At 40.9% G+C, this 13624-nt stretch overlaps 2 protein-coding genes across 2 annotated transcripts; both read left to right on the top strand.

The window, feature by feature from the left end:
* Positions 1194 to 10109, top strand: LOC109724985 (DNA-directed RNA polymerase 3B, chloroplastic-like). Its single transcript, XM_020254011.1, has 19 exons — positions 1194 to 2003; positions 2210 to 2416; positions 2506 to 2639; positions 2744 to 2810; positions 3033 to 3091; positions 3337 to 3454; positions 3741 to 3854; positions 3959 to 4090; positions 4770 to 5186; positions 5498 to 5548; positions 5836 to 5906; positions 6444 to 6528; positions 6665 to 6817; positions 7182 to 7256; positions 7493 to 7582; positions 8504 to 8551; positions 8633 to 8747; positions 9230 to 9333; positions 9444 to 10109. Exons 1-19 carry the CDS (start codon positions 1224 to 1226, stop codon positions 9552 to 9554), a joined length of 2931 nt encoding a protein of 976 aa, XP_020109600.1. The 5' UTR covers positions 1194 to 1223; the 3' UTR covers positions 9555 to 10109.
* On the top strand, positions 10727 to 13195 carry LOC109725171 (30S ribosomal protein S9, chloroplastic). Its single transcript, XM_020254263.1, has 2 exons — positions 10727 to 11133; positions 12684 to 13195. Exons 1-2 carry the CDS (start codon positions 10774 to 10776, stop codon positions 12969 to 12971), a joined length of 648 nt encoding a protein of 215 aa, XP_020109852.1. The 5' UTR covers positions 10727 to 10773; the 3' UTR covers positions 12972 to 13195.

The following is a 13624-nucleotide window of genomic DNA, read 5'->3' on the forward strand; positions in this document are numbered from 1 at the left end:
GATATATTTTCTGCGATCCCATCGGAGAATGTAGAAGCATATCCCTTTATGCTTTTACCCCAACTCCATTTTATCTAATAGTGTTAGATGGAGCTCAATACCAAACTAAGCCTAAGAGACATGTGAAAGTACTTTGTACTCATATCAACTATGTTTGTTTATAGGATATTGAGTAGGGATGCAAACGGGACGGATTCGGGAGCGGGAGGGTTCTCTCACCTCGTGCTCCCGGCTCTATTTTTTGTTAGAATTGGGTGGATTATTTTTTATTTTATTTTTTGCTCCCACTTACTGCCCCATTCGGGGCAGATAGGAGCGAGGGCGGATTTTTGACAAATTGGGACGGATTGAAGGAAGAAAATAGTCTCTTACCTCTCGCTCCATTTATTTGGTGGATCAAAGCTTATTCGGGATAGATTATATTTTTCTATATTTTTTGTTCCCACTTGCCGCCTCATTTGGGATGGATCGGGGCGGGGCCTCGACTAACCCGGATACCTTTTCATCCCTAATATTGGGCCTAGAAGCAAATTAACCGCACAAAAGAAAAAAAAAAAAAAAAATTCTATTTCAACTTGGTTTACTGATCACATTGTAAACCATGTTCACGCAAAAAATAATGCCTAAAAGAGCCCGACAGGCCACAGCCGAAACCAAAACAGAACAGAGAAACACCGAATCTCCGTAGACCCCTTGGGGACAGCAACCAGTGTGAGACGCATCGAGTTCGCATTCATCTGCTTTGCGATCCGCGCCAATCATTTGATGGACGGTGGATTCGATATATACACACACTATGCGAACATCCCCAGCGCCTTTTTTTTGTTCCCTTCGAGCGAAATTTTATCAGGTTCACATCTTACTTTGAGATTCGTGCTAGGCACTTGATGAACGGTGGCGAATATCCCCACCGCCTTTGCGTTCCCTTCGAGCGAAATTTTATCAGGCTCATCTTACTTTGAGATTCGGGCTAGGCACTTGATCAACGGTTGCGAATATCCCCAGCGCGTTTTTGTCGGGTTCACATCTTACTTTGAGATTCGTGCCAGGCACTTGATGAGCGGTGGATTTTACGGTCTCACGTTGGGGGCGCATCCCCAAGCCATTACTTGTTCTCCTTCCCAAGCGAGGTTCTACGGAGGTTTTTGCCCTATCCATTTCCCCTTCCTCTTCCTCTTCCCCCCTCTCTCTCTCTCTCTCTCTCTCTCTCTCTCTCTTCTCCAATGGCGTCCTCCGCCTCCTCCTTCTTCCTCCCACCCCCTCCTCCATGGGGGGGAACCCACGAGTTCCGTACCCGTCGACCACCACCACCACTACCCAAGTTCCCCCTCCCGAACCCTCCTTTCCCCTCCAATTCGATGTCCCCTCCCGCAATCCCCAAATGGGTCCCCTTCAATTCCCTCCGATCCCCTCTCCTCATCGACCCAATCGCCGAGGACTACGACGACGACGAGAGGAGCTTGGACTACGTCGACGGGTTGATCGAGTTCCCCTGGTTCGGCTACGAGGTTCCCCTCGAAACCCCCGGCGATGCCCTAAAAATGGCCTTTTGCGAGGACCCAGATTGGTTTCCGGCCGATTACTATCCAGCGGTTGCGGAGAAGAGATTGAGGCGCGGTGGAGAGGGGAGGGCCAAGTATAATGCGTTGAGGAGGCGGCAAATTAAGGCGGAGACGGAGGCGTGGGAGAAGGCGGCGGAGGAGTACAAGGAGTTGGAGAGGGTGATGCTGGAGAAGAAGCTGGCCCCGAGCTTGCCCTACGTGAAGTCGCTGTTTTTGGGGTGGTTTGAGCCGCTGCGAGACGCCGTCGAGGAGGAGCAGCGGCTGCAGAGGTCGAAGCGGCAGAAGGCCGCATACGCCGCGCACATCCGGCTGCTGCCGGCGGATAAGATCGCGGTGATCGTGATGCATAAGATGATGGGCCTGCAGATGATGGGGCAGGAAGAAGGGTGTGTTAGGGTGGTTCAAGCCGCGATTCATATCGGCGAGGCCATAGAGCAAGAGGTTAGTAGTTATCGTGCCAATTGAGCTCTAATGCTGTAGTACAATAGTTGCAAATGTGGTGCATCTCTCAAGTTAGTGTTATAACCTCGGGAACGATCAATTGGACGAAAAACCAACTCGCATGAGCAATAATTATGTCAACCGAGTAAAACTACTAGTTATACTTGTGTTACGCAGCGGCCTCATGTTGTTTACTTTGTATGCAGTTCAAGATCCATTCATATTTTCAGAAGAGTAAGAGATCGGGAAGGAGGAAAAATCAAGGCGAAGAAAATGAAATGGTAAGTAAAGAAGAGGGGAAGCTTCGGAAACACGTGATGAATTTGGTCAAAATGAGAAAGCTAACTGAGGCGCAGAAGCTAATAAAAACTGAGATTGAGACAGAGCCTTGGGGTCGGGACGCCCAGGCGAAGGTTTGTGGTGTTCTTTTACAAGTGGTATAATGCCTTATTGATAGGTTCTTTTGCCTATTCTTAAACTTGAGCCTCTTCCGTCTCTTCAGTTGGGAAGCCGTTTGATAGAATTATTAATGGAGTCGGCATTTGTACAACCACCACCTAGCCAATCAGCAGATAGTTTACTGGAAATTCGCCCTGCATTTCGGCATGCTTTCAAAACTGTAGCTGTGGAAAATGGGTATGACGGCACATATTCCCTCTTTTCTATAATTTTAGTAAATTGCACTATAGCTTCTAAACATTTCGGTAAATTGCGCTATACCTTGTCTGTTCTTCTGGCAGGAAGCTGAGGAACAGATACGGGGTAATAGAATGCGATCCGCTGGTTCACAAGGGTCTTGATAGCACCGTAAGTTTGTTCAGATTCGATCTGTTAGTTTAACTCAGAAGAGTCGGTTCTTATGGCATTCTGAACTTAAAAGTGTATTGAGTTTGCCTTTCATGGTACTTGCTGTAGTAGAAGAAATGATCTTTCAACTCTTAGTTTTTGTTGAGTCTTGCTGCAAGTCATGGTGTTATACTTCTCATGTGTACAATGCCGCTTTCTATTTACCTTTTGTGTTTTGTGCAGGCTAGGCACATGGTGATTCCATACCTTCCAATGTTGATACCACCAAAAAATTGGAAAGGGTATGTAATTGACGAATCATTAAAATATCTCTTGGGGCCCATATGCTTTAAGTTGTTTATTATTTGTTCGTATGAAGAGGGCCTTGATGGGGCTATGGATCTTGGTAAAGGGATGCGAGCTATGTAATATTCATGTATTCGCCCGTTAAATTGAAAGTAATTTAGCTAATATCATTCTTGCTGGTGACTTTTCTCATTACTTTCTGTGTATCTGTATTTGTTTTAAGAGGTAGTTTCTTGTCCAGGTATGACAAAGGAGGACATTTGTTTCTACCATCCTATGTTATGCGGACTCATGGAGCAAAGGACCAGCAGGATGCAATTAAAAGTGTTCCCCCAAAACAACTGCGGAGAGTTTTTGAGGTTTTGATCTGTCAGATCTTTAGCAACAATACCTTTATATCTTGATTTTATTTTATTTTTTCACCTGTGATCTAGCTATTTTATTTTGAACTGTCCTTTACTTTCTTTTTTTTTTTTTTTTTCTTTCTTCTACACGGGGGATTCTTTAGATAGAATAACAAGTTCTTGAATGATGCCATTTAGCTATCATTGAGCATGCTGAACTTAATTTTTTTGTTTTTTTCCTTCCGTATACTTATTTGCATTCCCTTCTGTATACCTTTCTGGTACTGTTTGCATTTCCCAGGCATTGGATACCCTTGGAAGTACTAAATGGAGGGTAAATAGAAGAATACTTGATGTCGTAGAGAGTATTTGGAGCGGAGGTGGTGGTATTGCAGGACTGATCAATCGGCAAGATGTAAGTATGACATCTTTGTATGAATAAGAACTCTTTTTGGGTGGAAATTGGAAATATTGGTTGCAATGTAAGTTATTTGTATCTTCTTTTGTTTCTCTTAGTAGATTCCTTTAGCAGAAAGACCTGACTCAGAGGATCCAGTTGAAATCCAGAGATGGAAGTGGAGCATCAGAAAGGCGAAAAAAGCCAATAATGAAATGCATGCCCAAAGATGTGACACAGAGCTTAAACTTTCTGTATGTTTCCATTGGCCTCATTTGATACTTACTATTTAATGCATGATCACCAATATATATATATATATATATATATATATTTCATTCTTCTGTAATTGGTTCAAACTGGAGAATTTGATAATGCCAATCTGGCGTAGCTTCTGGACCATCTTCTCTGCTATGAAAAATGGCGCCACATGTTGGCAAACAAAATTTTTGGTGCTTTCGCTGCGGCGTGAAGCTGAGTAGGGTTTCTAGGACCTAAAAGAAAAAGCAATTTGAAGTCCTGCTGCTATAGCAAGAAGCTACTACCGAGGTTTAACTAGAAAGTTGTTAGTGTTTTTTTAAACAACTTTCCTCAAATAACACTTTTACTGAAACTTCAGGTCAATAGACCTTTTAATTGCTTCTAGAATAGCATGCGTACTTCACAAAGTAGAAGCTTCTAGAAAGTAGGTGTTTGGCGTACAAAAAAGCCCAGAGATTTTGTTGTGGCACGAAGCTATCATTGACTACTACGAGGCCTTCAAATTGAAGCTTTTGCTTCTACAGCAGTGAGATGCTGTTGAGGAGATCTTAATTAATACCCTTTACTATTTTTTCAAATAGTTATACTTAAACAACACTTTTGTAGAAGCTCCATTGGTGGTAAATAAGCAGTCAATCTATTTATACATGTTGAAGACATTTTCCTTAACAGGTTGCCCGTAAAATGAGAGATGAAGAAGGCTTTCACTACCCTCATAATCTAGACTTTCGTGGACGTGCGTACCCTATGCATTCACACTTGAATCACTTAAGTTCGGATCTTTGCCGAGGAATTCTAGAGTTTGCTGAAGGACGGCCGTTGGGGAAGTCTGGGCTACATTGGCTAAAGATACATTTGGCAAATATATATGGTGGAGGCGTCGAAAAGCTCTGTTATGAGGGTAGATTGGCCTTTGTGGAGGATCACTTACACGATATATTTGATTCAGCAGCAAATCCCATTGAAGGAAAGTGCTGGTGGGTAAATGCTGAGGACCCTTTTCAATGCTTAGCTGCATGTATGGATCTCTCCGATGCCTTGAAAAGCTCATCCCCACACAATGCTGTATCCCACGTGCCCATTCATCAGGTAACTTGATTCATATTATAGATAGAAGAAGGAATTTAAGCTTTTTTTATTGGTATCTTGCTGATGTTAATTGCTTTGGTAATTCGTCATAAAACTTGTGACTGTTTTGTTCTCTGGAAGTGCAGTGTTTAACCTTAAAATGATTCTATTGTATTACATTCTTGTGAAAAGAAACTATTTTAAAATTGTATCAAGATATGTTTAACCTCTAATATGGTTGATTTTTGTTTTTGACTATTTCCCATCTCAAAAATATTTGCAAATTTCAAGTAGCATATGGCATTTCTAACTCAATACTGGTTTTTGTGCAGGATGGCTCATGCAATGGTTTGCAACATTATGCAGCTCTGGGAAGAGACAGTGTAAGTTTAATGCTATCCTTTTTTACTCACTCTGGTTTCTTTTAAACGAGAGCTTTCTATAATATTAATATACCGCACAGAGGTTTCAGCCCATTTCGCCATCTGTAGTCATATCTAGTAATCTAATTTGCTTATATATGCGTGTGATTTTTTTTTTTTTTAAGTCATTAAGTAGAATGAACCATAATCATAGTAGTTTTTGGTTATATGATTTTCCCAAAAGGTCGAAATAATTATTAATGTACTTATGTACTCACCTTATATATTTGATACTCTTAATTTCTCAGTTAGAAGCAGCTGCTGTCAACTTGGTCGCTGGAGAAAAACCTGCTGATGTATACTCAGGAATAGCTGCAAGGTAATATTATCTTTTCTGCCAATACCCAGTTTGATGTCTACAGAAGCATGTAACTTGTGTCTAGGGATCCAAATGGATCCTAGGTGGTGGAGCTCCCACCCGGATCTGCCCCGATTAGGGCGGTAAGTGAGAGTCAACAGTAAATAAAAAAATAACCGCCCCGAATCTGCCCGTCTGCTAAGAAATGGAACGGGAGGCGGGAGACCCCTTTCTTCTAACGATCCGCCCCGATCTGCCAAAAATTTGCCAAAAACCTGCTCCTGCCTCGTCCTAAATGGAATGGTAAGTGGAGGCAAAAAATAGGATAAAAATCATTTCTGCCCCGAATCCGCCCCAATCCGCCAAGGAGATGGGGCAGGAGGATCCAGCCAGTTTGCATCCCTACTTGTCTATTCTCCCTTGACTGAGGAATCAGAGATTGTAATCAGCCTGATTGTTCTTGAATCAGTGTCTAAATATTTATATTTTTAATGCATTTTTATTTTATTCTTTGAAGATATGGTTAGATTAACTTTTCCTGAATGCTTAAAACTGAAGGGTAATGGATACCATGCAAAAAGACTCTCAGAAAGATCCTGCTACCAATCCGACAGCTCTGTTGGCTAAGGCATTAGTTGACCAGGTTAGCCTTTCTTTGTAGTCTTTTATGGGCAGTTTGATCATATTGCCATTCTAAAATCTGCGGAAATTTAGATCATTCTACAGCTATTGTTTCTAACAGATGCAATTGGATCCTATTTGATCTTGGTAGCTTTCAGGTGGATAGAAAGCTTGTGAAGCAAACCGTGATGACTTCAGTCTATGGTGTTACATATGTTGGTGCTCGTGAGCAGATCAAAAGGCGACTAGAAGAGAAGGGACTAATTACAGATGACAGATTGCTTTTTAGTTCATCTTGCTATGCTGCTAAGGTAGATTCCTTCTTAGCATCTTATGCAATTTTGCGAAACAGTCTTTTTTTGAATTTTTTTATTTATGCATCTTTGATCTGAAATATAACCTCATGGATCAAAAGGCCCCTATATGAGATATAAAGTGCATAAATCTGTGAGGATGTTGACCGGGGGCATTTCAGCCTGTGAAAAGAGATTTTAGGCCGAAAGTTGCAAGAGCTGAAAGCCTGAAAGAATGAACCAAAACAGTGAAACTTGAAATAAACTACTCTGTTTTTCAAAAACCTGTTGTATGTAATCAGTAGTGTCCTATGCAAATTTTAGGGTGCAATGATGTACTTGAGATGACAACTCTTTTTGATATGAATGGCGTTTTGATCAGGTAACACTGGATGCTCTAGGAGAGATGTTCCAAGCTGCACGTAGCATTATGAAATGGCTTGCTGATTGTGCAAAGGTCTTTCTCTTCTTTCTTTATAGGGCTATGAAATCTAGCCACATCTTAGCTTGTGAAGAATATTGACCTTTCAACGTAAGTAATTAACTAGAGCAATAATATAGTTTTTTGAAATTGAACTAACCAAACTTCCTAAATTAATCCAAGGGAGTTTTATTGATTCACCGAAGTTCAAATTAGGAATACGATGTATGGTTACTCTGAACTTGATGTATGAGTATGATGTATTTGTACAGGTGATCGCTTCAGAGAATCAGCCTGTGAGATGGACTACCCCTCTTGGACTCCCAGTTGTCCAGCCCTACAGGAATTACGAGCGGCACCTCGTGAGTTACTAAGTTAAATTTATCTAATAATTGAAACCTCAATCCACATCCCGAATTGTAGCTAGCATTAGTTGTTTGTCTATCATAATGTGAACTTTAAATTATATATGGAAGCCATATTACTTTGCACTAGAATGCATCACTTAATGTGAAGAAAAAGATTTCTATTTTGTGTATGGCGGGGGTTCAAGCCTGCCAGGACAACCGTTCCATTAATTGGATAATATTTAATCAGATCTTGCCTTCCCTAAACCCCACGTTTTTAGGAGGCTTCACACACAGATTCTGGTTGTTTTCTTATTTGTTGGTAATGGGGAAAATACTTTCTTTTTTTTATATGGTAACTTTGTAGTGTGTTTGACATAGATTCAGGTATTATTATTTTTTTTGAACTGTAAAGGAAAGCATTTGCAAGTAATAGACAATGTCCACCTTTTTATACGAATCTATACTGGTCATCAAGTCAGGACGCTGCGAACTTTTAATGTACTTGTCAACTTTTAGTCCGGCGTATAATAACTTCTGACCAATTCACGTGGAATTCAGTGAACTTTTCTTGACAGCTTGTTATCACTAAAGGTAGCATAAAGTAGAATTGGTAACCCTTCATTATAAAGCTTGACAGGACTGGTTCTTAGTCACAGGGAGAGCAGAGCATTGTTTCTTCAAGTTAATGCAAGTAAATTAATTGAACTCCATGTAAAATCATCTTTGATTGGTCGAATTATTATTTGGTGCAACTAACGAAATTTGCAACTCTAGTCACCGTTGCTCTTTCATTATAGCATGAAGGCACTAGTTGTCCAATCTTTTGGTAATTAGACCGTACGCTTTGGTGGTGGAAGCTGTATGATATTGTTGCTTTTGGACTTGTATATTACTTGTTTTTTGTTGGGTTTCTTAGCCACATTTGATCTGCAGATACGAACTTCCCTTCAAGTTCTTGCCTTGCAACGAGGGGGCCAGACAGTAAGCTTTGAAAAACCTATCCAAGATTGCTTTTTGTTTATGTCGTTCATGATTCATTTAACTGTGTTGTGGTAATTCCAGGTTTCTGTGAAACGACAAAAGACAGCATTTCCACCTAATTTTGTGCACTCACTTGATGGCTCACATATGATGATGACCGCCATTGCTTGCAAAAATGCTGGCTTACATTTTGCAGGTTTAATTCTGTTCTAGTTTGGCAGTCCACTACTCTCTTGTTTCTGACCAAAAACAACTTGAAAGGAGCTTAATACTCTCAATAGGCCCTCTCAACCGAGTGTTTCAACCTTAATAATGGATCAGCTGAGACATTTTCACACTTTTTTTCTTGTGTAGTAGATTCTAACCTTCCCTATCCGCTTTAATCTAAAATGCTCTCCTTATTTCACTAGTATTCTTGTGATGCATATTTTGTACCATCATGCTGTTTCCTCTGCTACCTCATCTGCTTTAGCTGCATCCTACTGTTTCATCTACCTTCTAGGGTAGTTCATCCACTAACACATGCCCATAATTGATTGCTAATTTGAGAGAAGAAAATTCATAGTTGATCCAGCAGCGGACCTCCATCTTGAAATATGGCTGAGTTTTCTGATATCATCAATTTGCCAGTTTCCTGATATTGTCAATTTGCCATTGTTTTGTGAATTATGGCTGCAGGAGTGCACGACTCTTTTTGGACTCATGCATGCGATGTGGACAGAATGAATCGCATCTTGAGAGAACAATTTGTGGAGCTTTACAATATTCCAGTTCTCGAGAATGTATGTTACTTACGAATTCTCTCTCTCTCTCTCTCACACACACACACGCGCACACACATATCTCTTACTCATCCTCTCGAGTTCATTCTGGTTTTGTTTGCTCGTCCCAGTTGCTAGAGGGTTTCCAGACGTCCTTTCCAACATTGACATTTCCTTCTCTTCCGGAACGAGGCGACTTTGACCTAAACAAAGTTCTCAACTCTCCTTACTTTTTCAATTGAATTATTATAAACTGATGGATCTACTACTCGAAGCCCGCAACTGTTGGCAAGAATTGCGTCACCGATGAACCAACCAGAACTCTATCTCGATGATAGGAAACCAAAGCTCTCATTTTCTGTTGAGTAATCGTTCGAGTAAGTCTTGAATGAGCCCCTCTAACGGTTGATGCAAATAAACGAATTTTTGTTCGACGCCTCTGAGCTGTATATCCTCAAAGCTGGTGCTGTAGCATACAAAAGTAAACATGTACAGGAAAAGGTGATTTCTGACACAAGCATACCGAGTTCACGAATTGTGAAAGTTCTATGAATGAGATTGACGATATATGATCTCAACTTTTGCTGCTGACGATACAAACATGTATTGGCAATTGAAGAGTAGGTTTTAAGTGTGAAATCATATGAGGTGGTTCATATTTACGGGGTGGAAGTTATCCTGCAGCTAGTGTTGAATTGTTAGGCCATTTAAATCTGTATTTCTAGCCATAATTCATGATGTCCGATGACTGTTGTATTATATGATCTATAACTTTGTCCGGCTATCCGGCCCTGTAACAATTTTCTTTTGTAGTTTCCTTCTAACAAGAGATTAAAGAAACTACCACTTCCTTCTGTTTTAGTAATACAGTTGTTGCCTGTAAGATCTGATGAAACATATGATTACAATATGTATTATTGTTTAATTGAGTAATTCAATGGACAACAAACAGCTTCTGGAATAGATGCAGAAGCAATGTAGCGACCACCTTGTTCTGAAAATATAGATAGCTAATAGGAAAAATTAGGGTATTATGAGTTTGGGGATATGCTTTTGCGTCACATTTTTAGGAAATAACTAGGAACTATGCTGATTCTCTAAACCTTAAAACATTTTTACTACCTAAATCATACTTTAGATCAGGCTTTTCGGATTCCAATTGTAAATATGCCTTACATTGAGGATCAAACTCTAGCTAATTCTTATTAAAAGCTTATATATATAAAGTCGGGAGTGATAAGATTTCGTTGCCGACTTCCTCAATAGGCTAAACCATACGTTCTCGTCGTGGAATTCGGGCCTCGGAGAGAAGTCGGCGCAGTATATGTGTGTCGTGGCCGACTCCTAAACTCGGCAACTCGACATCTCCACAACGCCGAATCGTGTGTTCGGCGCTTCTTCTACTCCCCGCTTTTAAAAACCCTATCCGGTCTATCCTCTCTCATCCCACTGGCCCCAAAAATGGCGATCTCCCTCTCCTCCCTCTCCTCCTCCTTCGCCTCTCTCTCCTTCTCCTCCAACCTCTCCTCGAACCCTAGGATCCTCCGACCCCTCCCGACCCTCGCTTCCACCCGACGCGCCCCGCTCCGCGCCGTCGTCGCCGCCTCCTCCGCCGCCACCGCCGTCGCTGCGTTCTCCGGTGGCGCCGCCGAGGTTGCGGAGGTGGAGGGTGTGAGCTTGGAGAAGTACGTGAAGGCCAGGCTCCCCGGGGGATTCGCGGCTCAGAGGATCATCGGGACGGGGCGTAGGAAGTGCGCCATCGCCCGCGTCGTGCTCCAAGAGGGCTCCGGGAAGGTCATCATCAACTACCGCGACGCTAAGGTCATCATCATCGTCATCATCATCATCATCCTCATCTTTTCCTTACAATTTAATCTAAATATAATGATGATCTATACCCTCTGATATAGAGTTGGAGCGATAATTATACCGAAAGGAAGTTTTAAAATTCCCAAAGTTATTATTATTATTTTTAATTGTTTGGGGATTGAATTTTTGCATTTTGATAGTTTTTTAGACAAGGTGCTAGTTCAATTGACCAGTAAAATATCTCAGGTTTAGACTCAACATTATTTTGCGGAAACATATAGAATGCGGAACATCCATTATTCTCTAAAAAAATCTCAACGTAGCATGGTGTTTTGATAATTTATGTTTAACACTTATCCTTACATTTGGGCTCGAGACTTTTTACTAGAGGCACGATGTAGGCATCGAATTGAATGTGCCGAGATTGTTTTTCTCAGTTAAATAGTTGATGTGACTGGCGGGACTTGAACCCAAGACTTTCTGCTCTGTTATCATGCCAAACAATCGTTAATTTCCGAAATCTTAAGCTACCAGAGAACTGTATTTTAGTATGTTAACTTATTCGGTTCTAACTCAGAACCTCTCTCCTGTTTTTTTGAGAATTATACAATAGAATCCCCCAATGCACGAGTGAATTCTTTAGTTAGAAAATGGACGAATTTGGTTGGTATTAGATTCATTAAGTTACCGCATCCAACCGAACTTCATAGAAAGAAGAGAACAATTAGCATGTAGAGTGCCGACTGTCATTCTAGTCTTGCGAATTATCTTGGTAGTTTGCAGCTGATATCTGATATCCATGACTGCAGCGAATTTGAGATGTTTATTTAGAATCACTTGACAAGGCGGAAAGATTGGAAGCAAGAGATGCCTCACATTTTACTCGGAACATAATTTTGTGATGGTTTCTTTTTGTCTTGCTCTTTCTCGTGATGAAAAATGCTCGGATGATTTTAGTCATGAATGTGGATCAACATTTAACATGCTTGTAAGCAAATGGATTTAAATCAAGCCATATAGAAGAGTTGTTACATCTACTTCTAAATTTAACTCTCTAAAGCAAAACCTAGTTTGGATGACAAGTGGCTAGTATGCATTAGATCTTTGTGGATTTGATCTCTACAGAGAGATTTGCTTCTTCAATGTGGAATGTAGCATTTGATGCCCAAGATTTCCCATGCATGTCTACAGCGTGCTCTGATCGAGTTACAAACTTAACAATCATCGCCATTCTCTATTCAAATGTTAAACTACTTTTGAATGTGCAAAAATATTTTTGATGCTTTTAAGAACTTTATTCTGTGAGGGCAATGAAGCCAATCCGCACTCAATGAGCTTAGAAACTATCCACAGAAATTTGGTGCTCATTTTCATGGCCAATCTTTATAGATCTCGGCCTTCTTTTTCTACTGTGAGGAGAAAGTGCTCCGACAGAATGTAAGTAACCGGATTGTAATGTAATCTTTTCGAGTCCTTGCTCATATCCAGCAAGCTGCACTGTGAAACTATTATTTAACTTCTCTCCTTTGAATTATTATTTATTATTGTCATTTAATCTATAGGAATACCTCCAAGGAAATCCCCTGTGGCTGCAGTATGTGAAAACTCCACTGTTGACCTTAGGGTTCGAGAGCAGCTACGATGTTTTCGTCAAGGCTCACGGGGGCGGCCTCTCGGGTCAGGCCCAGGCGATTTCTCTCGGTATCGCGCGCGCTTTGCTGAAAGTTAGTGAGAACCACAGAAGTGCTTTGAGGAAGGAGGGCCTTTTGACCAGAGATTCTCGGGTCGTCGAAAGGAAGAAAGCGGGTCTTAAGAAAGCTCGGAAAGCTCCCCAGTACTCGAAGCGTTAGCGTAGTTTCTATTTACATGGTTTTGTGTGTAACTTTTTTTGTTTTTTTCGGTCATGATTTGTAAGTTTGTATTATGTTTTATCTGAACATACCACAATTTGCTTTAGCTTGTAATCATTCCCTTAAATTGGTGCGGGAATTGGAATCCATCACCTTTCATGGTTGTAAATGTTCCTTTTGATCTTGAAAGAGCAGAGAATTAATCGCTTATTCGACAGTAGTTATCTGTGAAATTTCGTTTGTTTGTAAATATGAATTTCTTCCTTTCTTTTTTGCACTACAAAAACAAAATAACCATGTTTATTTTAGGGCCTTTCTGTGTTTTAGTTCTTTCACAGTGAGAAAGTTTAAGAGAATGTCCATGTTTACATGTCTTAGGAGATTCACGTGAATAAGAATGAATAATATGGGTTCCACGCTAATTTAGAGCGTGTTTGGTTTGATCGAAGTCTGTAACGATCCGACCTGCTAGCAACAATAACTGGTTGGACCCAAACCAACGGTTCAAAATGTTTAAGCTCAGTTATTGTTGCTAATGGATCGGGTGGTTACAATTGGTATCAGAGCCGACTACCAGCCGGAAGTGTGAGAGCTAAGTGTTATACGAGACAAAGTGCTACACCAACAGGTTTGTTGGAAGCCACCTGTAGAAT

The sequence above is a fragment of the Ananas comosus genome, linkage group 19 (assembly GCF_001540865.1).
Source record: "Ananas comosus cultivar F153 linkage group 19, ASM154086v1, whole genome shotgun sequence".
In the NCBI taxonomy this organism is placed as follows: Eukaryota; Viridiplantae; Streptophyta; class Magnoliopsida; order Poales; family Bromeliaceae; genus Ananas; species Ananas comosus.